Consider the following 18,048-nt stretch of genomic DNA (forward strand, 5'->3'; position numbering starts at 1 on the left):
ATAAGGAACCCAAAATAAGCAGGTAGCTTGCAATAGGATGTGCTGTTGAATACACTGGTTACTGTGCATAGCATGCTGATAGCTGCAAAAGCTTTGCATCCTCATGGAGAACGTGCATGTAACAGAACAGATTCATGTCCCCTCTATCATTTCCTCATTTGCAATTCAAAAGCTACACAGGCCTGGCTCCCCACGCATTTTATCAGCGGGCACAAGTGAACACAACTACTGAAAACAGTCCAGGTCGGCATATGGGCTTTAATTCTGGAAAAAAAAAATGTGGAAGCCATTTATTTTTCCTGCAGCTTCACAATGAAAACTCATGCTACTGGAGCCATCAGGACTTCCCAGCTTGGTGACTACAGCCGCCCTCCCTGAGCTCTCCCCCACACACACTGCCCTCTCCTATCCACGGGAGAGCTGCTGCCCACAGCTCTCTCAGGCTCTCACCAGACCTATTCTTCCTCCCCGTTCCTCAACCCTTTCTCCCACACTGTACCATATTCAAACTTGTTGCTCTAAATCCCAGGACCAAGCACAATTTTACCTCCCTCAAACTGTCCTCTGTCACATCCCACCCTCTGCCCAGCTAACAACATGCACCTTCCCCAAAGTCATCCAGGCCTCCTGCCTCCCAAAAAGCAAGCCAGATGCGTGTTTTAAGACCTGGTTCACAAGTTTCTTTGTAACAGCTTACTTAAATCACACAGTAATGCTTATAAAGCAGACTGATGGATTTTGGGGTAATTGTCTAACTATGTTATCGCCAGTATTATAAATCCCAGGACTTTAATTTTCTGTAAAAATAAATGAAAAAATTAAATCCCTACATTCTTCACCACCCTTCTAAGTTTTGCATCCTTAGGGTGTAAGAAATCCTCTGCAACTTAAGGATCTAAAAAAAAAAAAGATTAAACAAAAAAGGTCTGCTTTGGGTAAATTATTTCAACTTCCTTTTCTATCATATGCTTCCACATACTGGGGGGGGGGGGGGGGGGGAGAGACACTCCTGCCAAATTGGTGCTGGCAGCTCTGAGAGGCACAGTTCCCTCTCACCTCTCATTAAGTTTGCACATCATACTTGTGCTCATTCCTCACACCTAGCTTGCTCTAGCACTGGTAACAGATCTGAAGCTGCAAATGATGAAATTCCTATGATTGTTATCGTGGGTCAGTATTTTTCAGCTGCGTGCAGGACAGGGAGATGGGGTGGGCCTTAGCAGAGTTGGAAGGAAGATCTCTTCATAGAGAGTAGCTGCTACAAGAAGTTCATTTCCAGCTCCCTGAGATATCCCACCTTTCAGAAAAGACTCCATCCAAACAATGAAAATTCCTCTGCAGCACTACCGGAACAAACAGTGGACGACCTCACAAACAGCGGCCTCGGATCCAGTGCATCTGCTAGTAACGGAGATGACTTATACTTTAGCCCCCAGCTCTCCCACCAACATCCAAGAAGAGTCTTGGCCATCCTCCCCAAGGCTTTCCTGTGATCCAACAGCATGGGCAGAGAACGTGACCTGCCCCCCCTTGCTATGCATGTGCTCACGGCATATTCAGTGCATGGAGCAGCTTTCCCAAGTGGAAGCCCCCAAACATATTAGCAAGGCAGCTCTGTGGCTGGAGAAGAGGCCCCCCACATCACCGCCTGCGCTGCGGCTTGCTAAGTGCAGGCATGAGGCAGTGGCTCCAAGAGGAGAGGCCGGGGCTGTCCACTACATATCCACGCTCCCTCCCCTCCACGGCAAGCCCTGTGCGGGCGAACGCGTGGCACTAGCCCTCCACAGCTCCTGCACCGCAGCACTCGCTTGGCAGCACTGCTCAGAGCGTGGCAATTAGCAGCGTTCAAAATTATCTTCTGCTTTTAAGTCAGTAACTGGTATTCAGTCAGGTTCTAATATCCTCTATCTAGAGTATAAATCAGAACTCATCATTTTCTGCGTATAATTGCCTATGAAGCTCCAAGCTGTAGTTTCAACTCTTCACTTTTGTGAAACAGAGTATAACCTTGGAAAGTTTCTACTCAAAGGAAAGAAACTAGTATTCTGTATGCTCATAAAAACATCACCTCATAATATGAGAAAGTTTTGGGGGCAAGGAAAGAACAGCCCATCTGGAGATAATAATAAATCTGACAAAAGACAGAAATTCTAGGATCAAAGACAGAACTTCATTATATTAGGAAGAATTACTAATTAACTTGTGAGAAAAATCTTGTGATTCACACGCCCTAATGGAGTTTGAGAGTTCAGTCTTCCCCATCAGTGTCATCAAATCATTGTCCCCTCAAAATTACGGCTCATTCCCTGCTCTGTAGATCAGGAAAGCATGATAGTGTAATTGGGTATTTAAACAGAGTGGCAATCATTTTAAGGAGGAATTTTGTATTTTTTACATGCACCGATAGGCCATTTTTAAGAATATTCAAAGAACATCTTTTGATGCTAACAACATTCACTTTTGGGGGGACTAAAGGTAGATCTGGCAAGAGCCAGCTTTTACTCATTCTTAATGAGGCAGGTTTCCAGGTCCTCGCTGTTAACAGAGACTCACCTTCCTGTAACGCAAAGATTACCGATGATGCCATAGCCCAGGTGGAAGGCAACACCAATTCTCCTCCCCCGTGATTTAAGTTACAGCGTCCCGAGGCAGGGTCTCACCGTGTTCTGCGTGGTTATGGCACAGTCAGGGCATACCTGAATGACTCAGGATACAAATGCTACAACATTTCAAACTAAACCTGCAGCATTTATTAAATTAAAAAAACCCAGACAAGACAGGTCTTTTTCTTGTTGTTGATATTTTTTTTTTTGGTTGGTGGTTTTTTGTTTGGTGGGGTTTTGTTGTTGGTTTGGCTTTGGTTTTTTTCCCTAAGCCGAAGTTCAGCAGAGAAGTGAAACAACTGAGATCTTGAACAGATGCAAACCGCCCCTCCCAGGTCAGCATTTTAAGCATGTTTCCCTGTAATTCTTTATTACCACACACCACCATTTAACAACACAAAGTACCTTAAGAAATACAACAGGAAGAATACTTTGGCTTATGCTCAACATATTTAAATGGAAGCCACCTGACACGGCTGATGAGTTAGACGTGTCTGCAGCTATCAAGAGAGCAGGGAGATCAAGGCAGAGTAAGGGAGAGAAGAGGTGCGTAATTAATCAAGACAACCTTTCCATTTATTTTATCACAGAGCATCATCTCTGCCAGCAGTCTGTGTATCAGCCTGCTTTGGCATGTTTCCAATTAACTGTAGATAGACACTTTCTCTGCATTACCTATTTCATAAACAGCACTGCACAGCGCCCAGGGCACAGAAGCTATGGACACCTCCTGGCTTCTGCTCTTTTCCACACTGAAACCTGCACTGTGTTATTCCCATGTAACCCGCAGAAGAAAAGTAAAGGATAAATATGTAAGAAATGTTCCTTTGTAACAACGGCTGGATAGTGTGCTGCCTTTGTCACCCTGCTCCTTGTACAAAGTGAAGGAAATAAACAGACACGTCAGCGTACTTGGCAGGAGCGAGGAAGAATCGACGCCTACCCCAGCCTCACTCTCCAGAGGCGGCAGCTGATTTTGGATGTGGTTCACAGGATGGAAGGATCTAGGTACACTTCTTTAAGGGCATGAAGGAAACTAAGGTCAACAATCTTGCTACAGTTATTAAAGCCGTGGCATAACAGCCCCAGTTGCAACAAGGTGCCTGAAGTCAAGTTCTGCCACAGACCTCCCGCACTGCCTCTGACACAGGGAACTTTGCCCCATAAGTTGTCTCATAACAGGGCGAGGAAGCGGCAGCACATCACACAGGATCTCAGTGATGGTGTCTTTGCTGCCAGTACAAAAGAGTGGGAGATCTTTGGGTTCCATCTTACTCTTAAAAAGGCTGACATGGTTTGGTGGCCACCAGCACGTCCACCCTTATCCCCTTACGCTCATCCTCTCCAGTCTCCATACTCCAGCTTTCCAAACGCGCCAGCATCATTTCAGTCGAAGAAACTTCTGCTTTAACTATTGAAGCTAGTATATGAGCGACCATACGGAAGTGCAGACACAGGCAAGGCTACTAGTTCTTCCTGTAAGGCACCTACGCTCAATAAAACCCAAACATAGCACCACTATGAGAAGAGGGGCTAAGAGGGAAACACTACACACAACTTGAAAACAGGTTTTGGAAAGGGGAAAAAAAACCAGCCTAAGCACTTTCAACACAAAAAATGCAGCTCTGGACTACCTAAGGAGTGAGTGATAGAGGCAAGGGTTGCTGCAAGAACATACACTTCCCACCTCCCCTCTTCCCATCCCACCTCCCCAACCAAGAAGGTCAGAAGAGGTATCTACTGCCTCATGACCTCTTGTTGCCAGCTCCTGTGGGTTTTGGCTAACCCAGGCCTGCAGGCTACCTTCACAAAGAATGAGGAAGAAAGACAAAGCAATTTGTTTCACAAAGAAGCCACGGGAGAAGGAGGGGGGGGGGGGGGGGAGCAACACAACCAACAACCCACAAACAAAAATCTAAGACAGCTAATGAGATTCCCAAAGAGAGAGAAAACAAAAAAGTGAAATATGCTGATGTGGTTTGTAATTCTAGCCTTGAAACAGATGTTACAGGCATTGTGAATTTCAAGTGCTTCTACTTAATAAGAGTTCTTTTCCTTTGTCAAGATAACTAAAATACACACAAGCCCAAGAATGGGCCTAGAGGAGAAAGACCCTAACAAGTAACTGCTAACAAATGGCAGAGCACTGGCCGAGGAGACAGCAAAGCCCGTTATGCCGGCGTGCAAGCAGAAAGCTTTATTTACTGCTGTAATTGTTCCTCCCAACACCGTCCCTGCAGATGTATGATTTAATTTTCTTGTGGAAGTCCTTAAATGCATATATATATATATAAAGTCAAAGCTTATGGTCTCAAAGAACTAAAAGCATTTCTTAAAAATACCAGTGAAATAAAGTCCAAGCAAAAGCTTCATGCATAGGTCTCATATGCACCTAGAATGAACTATTAATTCACAGGCGTTGTTTACTTTTACAACAACAGAGAACTGATGGGAGTACAAAATAAAGCCAAATATTCCAGAAAAATAAAATACTTCTAAGGGCTGGGAGAATCCTCTCCAGACTTATCAGGGAATCACATGAACATCTGCAAAACTTAGTTGCCAGGCTACAGGACATCACTGTACCACAAATAATCCACGCCACAACTGCTCAGTTTCGCTGGTGTTTAGGGCTCTCCCAACCTGGGGGGGTTTGCCCACCAAGGCGTGCCCCTGCCTTAGGGAGCTCTCCTGAGAGTGCTCACCCGGGGTTTAGTCCTGCAGTGGAGGAGGCAGCCATGCTAGTGCCCTTCTCTGCCTTGCCAGCTGTGGCATGTGGTGGTCACCAGAACATAGGTAGATGGACAGTTAAAATGACCTCTAAGTTATTAAGACATCGCAAAGAAGAAACAAAAGCCTGACTATTTGCTCAGATTGAACACTGTTGCAAAAGGTTATAGACTCCTTCGTCTAAGGGTGACCACGGAAGGCTGGAGATGAGGCCATGCCCAGCAGGGCCAGGTCTTCAGCCAGCATTTTGGCTCCAATTTCACATACTTTCCTTTGACAAGCTTTCCAAGCAGAGGACAGAAATCATTTGCCTCAGAACAGTATTCAAAACTAAACATATTAAAAACTATGCAAAACAGTTGTGATAAAGGCTCCTGTGTTAACATCAGGCAGATTCCTATCAAGAAGAGTTCTCCTCAAACAGGACTTGTGCCTCCACTCCCATCCCCAACATAACTGCATGTCAGTCCTTTTTAGCTGCTTCTGGAGGACAGACTGCCCTCAAAACAGATGACTGCATACTCTTGAATTCTTTGCAATTACTTTCCACTTGATCTTGACCAAAACCTAAGAATCTTTAACAGACTCGCAGCAGATGTCTCTGCCCAGAAGGTCGTACACCTCTCAATGGCACTTTTCTCCAGGACCCAAATTGTCCAACCTGGGAGCAAAGCCTCCATTAACTACCCCAGAACCCAGTATTAAGCAGCATGGCTTTAGGATTTTCAGTAAAACAAAATGTTTGATCATGCATTAACCTGGTAAAATTTAATAACCTACAAGAAGTTGTGGCTAATTGGCATCCATTTATAAATTCTCATCCAGCATCAAAATATTTGAGATTAAGGAAACAAAAGAACACATGATCAGTAGAAACATGTACTGATGGGGGCTGTTGTAGTATGCACATCTGAGCACCCACTAATTTGGCTGCAAGCTCTTGTTCAGAAAACAATGTCTGGCAATAATAATACGATCCCAAAGAAAGGGCTCTACAGGGAAGTTATTTACTCTCTCAAAAAGGCAATATGATTTATACATGTTGTCACTGCCTATGCCAGAAAATTGATGACTGATTACCACATACTTAATTCAGGCTGGATACCTGATCCTGAAATAACTAGATTAGGCCACACAGAATTTCTTTACTATTTACAGCACAACCGAGTATAACATTTGGTTTAAGTCAATAAAAAGGAGCTCTTAAATAGAATCCAGTAAGAGCTAGAATATATTAAAGCCACCTGAAATGTTTATTATTTATCCCTATTACTCATTTATCACACAAACATCTGGATTCCATAGCCATAGCCTGATAGATTGATATTATTAGTGGGGTGAGCAAAATAAATACATAAATAACATCTAGTTTGTTAAATGTCCGCAAGCACTGCTATCACTCATCCATTCCCAGCTCCTGGAGGACAGGTATTTACTTTTCCCTTGTGCTGCTGGCTGGATATTGATTAAAAAGTTTTGGTATCTCAGTTCTGCAGCTCCCTGTGCAAAGGGCACAAGATCCCTGCTCGAGATTCTGCACGTCCTCCATGACTGGCAACAAACCTTCTGTGTGGCAGGACTAGGGAGCAGGCAAGAGCAAGGCAGGGACATGAAAGCACTGAGAGTAAAAGAAGCTTTTGAGAAGAGCATCACCAAAGACAGAAATTAGTAAAATCACAAAATCACGTCAGACAAAGAACTTCTAAGACCCAAGAAACAGTATCGCATACTAAAGCGCCTGAATATGCATGCTACAGTACAGTCTGATTAATATTAATAGAGACTGCTAATTTTTTTCATTGTAGCCTTTTAGATAATGCTTGCAAGATATGAACGTGTATGGTTTCTTCTCCAAGCCACTTACTTCCCAGATCGATTAAAGCATGCTAGTGAAACCTTCCTCACTCGCAACTTCTGACTGCTTTAACAGAAACACAGCAATGGTCTATTAAATACTGTTCAATTCATGAATATTTCATTGACTACCCCTTTTAATTTGAAGTTTATGAAATAATAACCATAGCAAAGCTCAAACTACTTTACCGTTAAGCCGACAATATTTTTTTGTTTGAGTGTATGTATGAACACGTCTTAGTTTCCCCCTCCAGCTGAGAGGGTCTGAGCTGATGAGCCCGTATCAGTCACGAACATTTCCTGCTACAAAAAGCCCAGAATTTTATCTGTATGTAAATTATCCAAGTGCCACTGAAGCAACAGCATCATAAAGTGTTAGGAACTACAATGCATGGGGCTCTCCTGAAGTCTGCCCACTTTTACAAAATCCATAGAAACATGCAGCCATTGCTAGATACACATTTCATTATGCAAGAATCTCCATTCCTCTTTCTGCTCTTTGACAAAGAGGCTGTTCAGCATTACGTGGACCCAAGAAGTTCAAAAAGAACCTGCACTACACAAAGATCAATCAATGTAGAAAACCTTTGGCATTACAGTGTTGAAACAGCCTTGCTTTGCTTTTCCTCCTTCTGTAGACAGTGGGAAGAAAGATGTTAGACAGTTAAAGTGACTCTGTGAGTACTCCAGCCAGAGAAACAGAACACAAGCCTCTGATAAGAGCTCAGCACCACCTCCTCTGATACCATCAGGTTCAGCTTTTCCACTCAGCAAGAGGAGGCTGTCACCTGGGGCAGCAGAGCAGGCAGGGGCTGCTCATTGTTAGGGTAACAGCAGAATGTAAAGGAGGGCACTCTCCAATTAACCTGAGGCAGCACATCCCCCAGAGGCAGTGCTGGAAGGTGTAAAACCACCAAATGTAACAGGAGCAGGAACATCCTGAACTCAAGCATAATGAAACCTGAACAATCATCAGTGTGACCAGGAAAAAACCTCCACACTCTAGAGGCTGGCTCTCCCATCACCGATTTCCCTGCTCCTTTTAACCCTCCTCCAGCACCCTTTCTGCTCCTTTCCCCTTCCGACACCAGTTCTCCCAAGGGAAGGAAGCCTTCCTTTCACCCGCTTGCTAGCCATCCTCCCTTCTTTTCCTGAAGGCTTCCAGCACTGAACACAACAGTCGAACAATATTAAACACAGTGCAGAAAGACCACGTGCAAAAAGCATTTTTAGAGCCCTCTTGCGACAGAGTAGCCTTTCAGCTTTCGGGAGAAGAAGGTAAAGGAGGAGGAAAAGAAAGACAAGGCCAGTACAGGGCTCCGTGTAGCACGTCGAGCTGTGTCTGTACCTACGGTGCCGCAGCCTCCGGACACTCGGGCCGGCCCGCAGGCCACCAGCCCCACCGCTGTGGGCACGGCAGCCGGCAGCTCCCCGCAGCTCCGGCCCACAGCGCCTCGCTGCCTGCCCCGCTGCCTGGAAACTGCGGGAGGGGGCTCGGCTGCCGCGCAAAGTCCCCCCGGAGGGGCCGCACGGCGGCGGGCCCGCCCCGAGCCCCCGCGGAGCAGCCACATGCACAAGCCCCAGCGAGGCCTGCAGGGCACGGCCGCGGGGAGACCCCGCTCCGCAGCCCCCGAGGGGACGCCGGGCCCTTCTCCCTGCTCCCGCCCCGAGGGCAGCTGACGGGAGCGGGAGGGAGGAGGGGGGGGGGCGGCCTAGGCTTACCGGCGGGGCAGCACCGCGGTGCCGGGGGCGCCGCCGCCATTTTCGGGCTGAGGGGCAGCGCCGGGGGCGGGGCGGCGGCGCTTCGGGAAGCTTCTGCGGGCGTGAGGGGGCGGCGCGCGGCTCGACCGCCACCAGCGTCGAGGGGGGGCGGCCCCTGCTGTTCTCAAGTAAATAAAATGAGGAGATTAAGGAAAGGTGGGCTCCTGTGGAGTGTGGCTCCTGTTTCAGCAGAGCTGGTGGTTACGGGGGTGTCTGCGGGAGGTCAGCTTGGCGGTGCCGTGGAGGACCCGCTGCCTCGCCCTTATGGCTGAGGGCGGTGCGGGCACCTTCAGCAGCAGGCTTGGGGCATGGCCAGGAGCCCATGGCTGCCAGTTTGTGGTGCATTCACTTCACCTCCAGTTCGGTAATGTTACCTCACACCAACGCTCATCTGGGCCTTCTGCCAGAGCCTGCACTGCCCAGCGCGTAACCGCTGTGCAGTGTGAGGTGTGCCCAGCGCGTAACCCCTGTGCAGTGTGAGGTGTGCCCAGCGCGTAACCCCTCACGGTGTGAGGTGTGCCCAGCGCGTAACCCCTGTGCAGTGTGAGGTGTGCCCAGCGAGTAACCCCTCACGGTGTAAGGCGGTGCCATGCTCTGTGCCTGCTAGTCTGTACATCTGTCTTGGCTGGGCCTCCAGTCACTCGAGTGGGGTTACTTCTACGGGTGGAAGGGCAAAAACACCCCAGCAGCCTGGCTGGGAAGGTTCATGCACTGCCTTCAGCTCCGTCAGCATATATGGGGAAAGTGTGAAGTGTAATGATGCTTGTGTAAAATCACAGTGGTATTACTCACTACACTTGCGTAAGCATCTAACTATTCTCTCTTACGATATGGTAACACGCTTGTATCGTCACTTTCTTACACGCTAACGTACTAACTTTCACTGTACCAAAACCTGGTGCACAGCTTATTTCAGTTCTGTAACTGGAGAACATTTTCACAGGTCACATTTGGTGAAAGAGCTTCTGAACATGAAACGATAAACATTCTGTTAATTATTCTGTAATGTTTGGTATAACAGCTACCATTTGATAGCTGTTTTCCTTTTTTGCCTGCAAATCTGCTCATTCCAATGCCTGTGAAAAAGGAAACAGAGGGCTGTATAGCATTGAAGGTTGTTAATTTTAGAAAGATGATAGGTTTTAGGAGGTTTGGGCACTTTTTGTAATGTTGGCTCCAGTGTAACAATAGGAATAAACATACCCCAGTTTCTGCTTGATTATTTCTGTGTTAGGAGTTTGGGTTTTTAGTAGAAAACAAATATCTTCCATCAACTCCACCGGCAGCTTTATCTCTGTAATACAGGAAGGCAGACGTATTACACTGAAACAGCATCCAAAGACCAATGCAAGGACAACACACGTGACAGATGCTCAGTTTTTGGGTTTATTTCATCTGCTAACATTCATTCCTGATCTAGACAAAAACAGTTAGATGATTTTTTTAATCCATTTTTTCTTGTGGAAGAAAAGAAAAACCTTTTAACACTTTTTGTAAGATGCTATAAATAAATATATAAAGCTTTAAGTGTTACTTGGCTCAAGTTAAACAGTTGTCTTTTATTTTTGTTGTTTTTAAGTTCCTGAAATGGGAAAAAACCAAAGAAAAGTGCAAACCACACACATTCAGCCCAATGGAATGACTCCAGCCACAATCACTTTCAGAGAAGCTGAATCTGTTTGATCTACAATATGGAGGATGGGAGGCGGAGGGACAGCTGTATTTTTTTACCCTCAGTCACACAACTCCTAGAAGACAAGAACTGAGCTCCTTGGTAGGTAATGCACACGAGAAAGAGGAGAGGAAGAAAAAGAAAGTCCTGCCTGCATCGCCCTTTCCCTTCCCTGTGCAGAGTGTGCAGCAGAAAGAAGAGACAGTATGAGCAACACCTCAGACAAAAATAAATGACAATGAAAAATAAAATCAGATATCAGTAGGGATGGTGAGAAATCCTGTGGCTGTTGTGTGTTTGCCTGGCAGACTACACACAAACACAGAGGAACTTCACTTTGAGAGAGGGTGGGGATTTTTGTCTTCTCCTTATGAAAAAAAGATGAAAAGGGGCAATAAAAATAAGTTAAATCATATTCCAATATGTACAAAACAAATCACGCTCAGTAAACGATTTGAATATAAAATTATTCATTATAGTACAACTCTCTCAATCCAGTCTGCAGAATTGACACCTGGGGGAAAACAGGGAGGGGGAACTGCAGGGCTTTGAGGAACGAGACAGACTCATTTGCAAATCTCGGGGTTTTTCAGCTTGCGTGGCTAAAACTTACAGAGAGAATCACCTGCAGCTGGGATGATACAGGCTTTAATACCCACGTGCTTATCAGGACTGTGTTCTCCTTGGCAGAACTGCTGTAGATGGGGCAAAACAAACAGCTGCAGATAGCTCAGATCGTGTGCGCAGACACGAGCTCCGCTGCTCGCTGGTTTACCCAAACTGCTGCTAACTGACCTGTGCTTTAAAGGCTTGGCTCAACTGCTGATCGGGAAGCAAATCCTGCATTCACTTCTGCCACTGGAACATGATCTGCTAATATTAGTGAAAACAAGAACAAAAAGATAATGCAGACAGCCCTGTGATTTGAATCCAGCAGATAGTGTGAGTTGCATTCCAAGCGATAGCCCTGGAAATACAATGTTTAGCATAGTCTGTGTTGCAAGTTCCGATAGCGCTACCCATTTCTGTGACACATGGAAAATTCTACGGGACAGGAGGGGGGCTGAGTGACTGAATGCCAGTAAGAAGCTAGAGATGCTTTTAACTCCAGGATATAAGTCTTGGTCAGGGCCTGCTCTGTGATGCTGTCGTTACCTCCTTAGCTGCTCAGTGGCCTCTGGGAAGTGATTTGGTGGGCTCGGAGTGGAACCTTGCTCAGTGCCATGTGTCCGTAGTGCCACTGCGGCGGGCCTTCTGTCTCGCTCGTACTCTCAGCAACTGCGCTGCCCTTCCTGCTCCTACAGGACAGCCCTGGGAGAGGGGATTCAAAAGCTTGTTGGGATCTTGCTTATGCTGCTTCCATTGCCACCTCAGTTTTGTAAGCAAGTAAGGGACGACGGGATGCAAAAGTAGCAGCCTGAAGTGCTCCCCACTTCTTGCAGAATGTTGGGCATGAAGGGAGAATTTCAGGCAAGCCAGAAATTCCCACTGATCGTTTGTTGAAAGTTGGGGTGGGATTTTTGGATGACTTTGAACCCCGTGACAGCCTGGGTCTGCAACCTTATGAGTCAATCCTGCATTCTGTGATCTGGGTAGGGTACACAAGGTGGCATCTGACTGCCTGGGAAACTTTGGAGGAGGAAAACTCCTTCAACAGAGCTAGCTGTGATGAGACAAATAAGCAATAAAAACTTTTCTTCAGCAACGACACCCACCAAGCAGTGACGTTAACACTGTTCAGGTGACTAAAGGCAAAAAAGATCTCCTCCTCCTTAGCACTGCAGTGTGCCTCAGCCTCTCCTCCATCCCAGGGCAGGAATGGAGTCTGCGGGGAACCCCCCCGCAGAGCATCACCCTCGTCTGCCGGCATGCAGGGTTCAGCACTGTAAGACGGCAGAGGCTGAAAGCCATCATCTTGGGTCTGGCACCAAATAACTGCCTGTCCAAAATGCTCCCTCACACTAACACTGCTGACTGTGTAAACCCTTAGCTATACCTCACACAGCCCCATCATTTGTAAAGACTCTTCGTGGAGTATCCCCAGAAGCAGGGCAGAAACGCTGTGGGATGGACAAGTGTCTGACTAGGTAAAATCTGAATTCGAGGGGAACTGCCTCACCACCTCCAGTAAGTGCCAGGTCGTGGCCTTGCACCTGCCCTCACTGTACCCAGCACTCACCCATCCTGACCTGGATCATGATGCATTGACAGGCCCCCTCAAGAAACACTTCATGTAGTAAAGAAGGTCTCAGTGTGTCTGGAAGTCACAGGAAAAACATTTTGGAAGGAAGGGGCAGATATTGAACAAGAACGTACTATCTGGCCTCTACTTCTGCCCGAGTGCCTTAAAGACGTTGTTCTCCAGTCATTTTAAAACTACACACACATTTTTCATGTTATTGTAGCATCAAATAATCAGTCCTAAAAATAAAAGAAATTGTACCACTTCAAACTGTAGTACATATAAATCACAAAAAACTACATTCACATTATGTTAAAAAAGTTCCCTTAAACCCACTAAAGGAAGAAGACAGTGCCAGGTATGTCCTGCAACCCACGCTCTGGCACACAGCACTAACAATAAATTAATGCATGGCCCACAGCTGCACACAGCCCAGCAGAGCAGCCAGGCTGAGGGATGGCTTTGGGGTCATGCTCTTCATTTCCCACACTTAGAATCTGTTTCAAAGTGCCCGATACTACTCATACCTTGGAGTACCTCTTTAGAGCGTGTAAATTTGTAATTTCCAATGTGCAGGTGGACAAACTGCAGCATCTGCTGGTGCAGGATTTGCAGGAATTTCTGCCTCAGTGCTAAGCTGAGGCCAGCCCTCCTTTTGTGGGTTGAAGCGAACTGTTGACAAGACAGTTTTCAAGATAGTTTCATTTCTTTTGCTTGTTACTGTAATATATTACAAAGAAAATGTTGGAACAAGGTCTTCTACTGACATGCTTCTAAGGTCAGAGGCTGCCTCTGATTTAGGGAACCCTGCAGACAGATCCATTAAAATCCAGCTGGTTACTCAGAGCCCATTCACACAGAAACAACTCAGGCAACCTGGGCCAAATTATGTTACCATTCCTAATCACCCCCAGTCCCGTTTACCGTCCCCCTTTGGTAGATGAGAGCAGAGTCTGGCCGTCAGTACAGCGCGGCGCTCAGAAGCGGTGCCGGCACAGGCAGAGCTGCCTGGGGAGCCCTGCCGGAGCTGCGGTGACCGGCACCTCGGACATGGATTAGCTGCAGGAACCACCTGTGCGTTATGGATCCATAATGCAGGATGCACAGTGAAAAGCCTTTGGGGGAAGCTGCAAACTGTGCATATAAAACGGTTGCTTTTTTTATCTTGTGTATTGGTTTTGTGGGTAATCAGCCCATAAAATTGCGTTTTAAAAATATCAATGTTTTCTCTAGTTACAGCAACACATAAAAGCGCTGGGAACTAGCAGGTGTAGCTCCTCCCAGTCTTGGAATTCAGAGATGAGCAAATGGATTTGTAATACCTTCTGCCCCCAAGCCAACAACCGAAAATTGCTTCATTTTGCTTCCCACTTCTCAGTGAGGCGGAAATGTTTACGGCCAGGCTACACACCGCTGGGAACAAGGGCCATTTTGTGGCAGAAGCACGGCCAGAACCTTACAGACAGCAACACCACGAGCAAATATTGGTACCAGCCGAATGCACGGGTAACAGCATCCCATGGGGCTTGCCGATGGATGAGCGTGTGCTTGTGTGCTCTGCAGCACCAGGATGCAGACCTGATCAAAATCCATCTGAAATCAATAGGAAAGACATCCTTTGACTTTGGTGGACTTTGGATCAGGGCTGTCACAGGGTTGCATTGGAGCCCAAAGTGCTGATTGTATTTTCTGTTCTTCAATTTTTAGTCATTTTAACTCTTCTGCAGAAGAACATCTCCACAAGCAAGGTGTATCCCCCCAGGTGTACACAGAAGAAACAAGGCAGCTCCTCTGCTTAAGGCAGCCCCTCTGCTTAAGGCAGCCCCTCCTTTGCAAAACTCAGGCTGAATTTGAAACTGTTGGAAACAGCATAGAGAGGCAGAGAGAGATTTCAAATACAAACCAAGCAGCACTTCAGTGGATTTGTGTGATGGGAAAGGGACACCGTAAAAATGACACGCTCAAGTTGAATGCATCAGCTCTCTGCCTCTCCTCTGGTGACTTCAATGCCATATTTGATCTGCAATTAACGTGGCCTTTGAAAATCAAATCATATTGCATGTGGTTCATACTTTACCAAACAATAGTTGGTTCGGGTCTTACAGGCTGAGTAACAACGGGGTGAGACATGAAACAGGCAAAAACTGCTTCATTTCCATGCTTCCAGCCAAACAAAGAAGTGCTTGCAACAGCAAGAAAATAAGCCATATTTTAATTTGGTGAGTGGGAAGAGGAATTAAGAGATGTCATTGTTGTTCTATGACTCAAAAGTCAGTAAGCTGAACCTGGTTAGACTGTCACCACACTGGAGGATTAAACTTACACGAATCCCTAAAAAACAGCAGTGCAAGAGAGAGAGTTCTGCTTTGAAAGGGGTCTGAGACTAAAAAAACATTATCCATGATTCCCCTTTCCAGTTTTATGAACACAGCTTGTTCATTTAAAGTATGAGCTGCAGAACAGGCACTCTGCCAAAAGATAATGTGCACCGTCTCATAATTAATTCAGACCCATAGTCAGAAATTTTCACAGCTCTGGAAGAGAGCCTCATCCTGTTCCCACTTAAATTGGTTCTAGTGACTTCACTGAAAGCAGGCTGATGCCCATTATCCCTTGGTAAAAGCAAGTAAAAATAACTGAAAAAACCCTAGAGATACGGGTACATCTGTACGCTTGTTCTAGTTCAGTGTTTCACAGAGCAACAAACAAAACAAAATCACCCCCTCATCATGTTCCCATTAATGACTGATTATTTGCAGGGTCTTCCCTGAAACTTGTTCAGATTTATGAGGGAGTATTGCTATTTAAATTCTTCTTCCTTTTTCTTTTAGTATGTAGGATAGGGTTTTCATGTGCTGTTAACACATAATACTGATGAGAGCATGAGCGGCAGTTGTGTAGGGTGACAGGATGGCATGTGAGTGCACGTTTGAGCCTATGTGGAATTTGATCGGCTTTTAACTTGTTTTGGGACCTGCCTGTGAAACCAGCCTGGGAGCTCTGTGCATGAATTCCCTACGATTTTTGTGATGAAGTTGCGTATGTATATGTGATACCAGTGCAATGTATCAAAACCGCTGTGCTAAGTACATATCCTAGGCCATAGTCAATTTGCTTTAATGTTTCTCATCCTCTGATGTTTTTCTTCTTTTATTTTTATGGTACTCTACTTTTTGGCAGTGGCTGCCAGCTGAAACGAGGTGGCTGCCCTTGTGCTCTGATCACTGCCTGACAGGACAGCACATCCTCAGCTCAGTCACCATTATCATTTACTTACAAACAATGCAATTCCCATCCCACCTCCAAGAACACCCGCAAAAGAAAACCTCTGTTTCCTTGTTTTTCATTAATGTATCTTTATATCATTATGCTTAGGGGATAAACAGGCCTAAAAAATCCTACTCCTGCCATTTGTGTTTGAATTGTGAGGATAAGAAACATTCTTTTGTATTTGGCCTTAAGAGTGGGTAACTGAATTTGTGCATTTTTTACCTCTGCATTAACATGTTGACCCTTTTTTTATGTATTTATTTATTTTTTTTAAGAATCTCATCGGTCTTGTAAGAAACAGTAAAAAGACCCTATGCTTAAGGAAGCAATCTATCTTCTGTTTTACAGACTTGCTTTTAAATAAAATATTTTTTGTTGTTTTTGTAATTTTACTTCCATGATCTTTTATATGGAAATCCTAGAATATCATCGATATAAAAGTCTGCCTAGGCTACCACTTCTCTATAATATGGCTGATGTAGTCCTCAGTGGGCAAGCGTCCTTGCTCTTCGGTCTCTTCCTTGGGAAGTGCTTCATTGGACCGGTGAAGAAGCCTCTCTTCCCGATTCTTTATCCTCTGCTCCATCCTCTCGAGCTGCCGTTTGTACTGGTAGCGCTGCTGGAAGAGGTCCTTTGCATAGTCATAGAGCTGCATGTCCAAGTCATTGAGCTCCTCAATCCTCCTGATGGTGTCGTTATCCACTTCCACCCCTCCTGCCCTGGTGCTGTTGTACTGCATAAAGGGCCGGATGAATTTCAGATTAAAAGTTCTCTCAAACAGGTACTGAGTCTTTCTCTGGAACTCTGTCAGGCCGAAGAAGGCCATGTCTTTGAGGTTCTTTTTTGCACTCTCCAGCAGGATCTGCGCTCGCTTGTTCTCTGGGATGAAAGACATGTTGTAGCAGCCCACTAAGCTCAAGTCAGCCAACATCCTCACTTGGCGGTTGTTGGCCAGATTATATGGGCAATCCATGAACTCCTGCAGCGTGCAGCCTGACCAGTCCGTGCCTTCATAGCACGACGGCAGCTCTTCAGGAGTTGGTGTCCTGCCATCACACATGTGCAAGGAGGTCTTCCAAGTAGCTCCTCGTTGGACGTGACGCCATTCGCTGAGGTAACGAGATACGGGGTCTCTCAGCAGTGTGATGTAGTAAAATTTTCTATGAGAAGAAGAGAAAAGAAAATAAATACTCTGCTAGTAACAAGAAAGATGCTTGGCAAGCTGAGGTCTAGTGCAGGTATCAAAAAGACAAAAGTAAATCAACAACACATCCCACTGTACTCTGGGTTTATTTTCTTCTTGCAGCATCTCATGGGAAGTACTTTGTGCATCGTTAGCCCCATGTTCCTCTTTCTCATTGCCACCATTGTAGCCTTGCCAAGCAGTAACACTTTCACCAGGACATCCATTTCCAGCAACAGACTGCAATGTCAGAACAAATCATCAGGAGTCAACCCATCTACCGACTTGAGAGAGCAGCTCTGACCTCCGGGGCCACCTGGCCTTTCACGCGCCCTGCAGACCAACCCGGCCCCGCTCTACCGGACAGCCCAGCCACCGGGCTGCTCAGGACCTGCACCCATCATTTTCACTTCATGCAGATGCTGGCCAGGACACCTACTGCTTGATTGATCTGGCTGCCAAGCTGAAAAGTGGGAGTCTGCAGTGAGTAGCATGGTAACACCACAGGAGCATAAGTGAAAAATAACGGGAAAGCAGGAATGCAATATGCTAGAGAAGGCATGAGTTGACAACCAGCAATGGTAACAATAATTTATTCTTATTTCAGCTAATCTGCTATCAACTCAAAAAAACTTAAGACACACTTCTGACACATGAGACCCAACAGGAGGAAAAAGCGAGACAATCAGGAGGAACACACAAAGTGACATGGGGTGTTCTTGCTGTTCCAAGTATAATGAAGTCCCCAACAATACAAGCTGTCCCTTGAACTGAAAATATGACAGCTGTCTGG

At 45.9% G+C, this 18,048-nt stretch overlaps 1 protein-coding gene across 1 annotated transcript in view; it reads right to left on the reverse strand.

Annotated features, from left to right (window-relative positions):
• Window positions 1–10,320: 10,320 nt before the first annotated feature.
• HS6ST1 (heparan sulfate 6-O-sulfotransferase 1) overlaps window positions 10,321–18,048 on the reverse strand; it is a 201,928-nt gene continuing 194,200 nt past the window's right edge. The window contains exon 2 of the mRNA XM_055817566.1: window positions 10,321–17,232. Within this exon, the coding sequence (XP_055673541.1) occupies window positions 16,524–17,232 (709 nt within the window). The 3' untranslated portion in view covers window positions 10,321–16,523. The remainder of the gene's footprint in view (window positions 17,233–18,048) is intronic.

Source organism: Falco peregrinus, chromosome 12 (assembly GCF_023634155.1).
Source record: "Falco peregrinus isolate bFalPer1 chromosome 12, bFalPer1.pri, whole genome shotgun sequence".
Taxonomy (NCBI): Eukaryota; Metazoa; Chordata; class Aves; order Falconiformes; family Falconidae; genus Falco; species Falco peregrinus.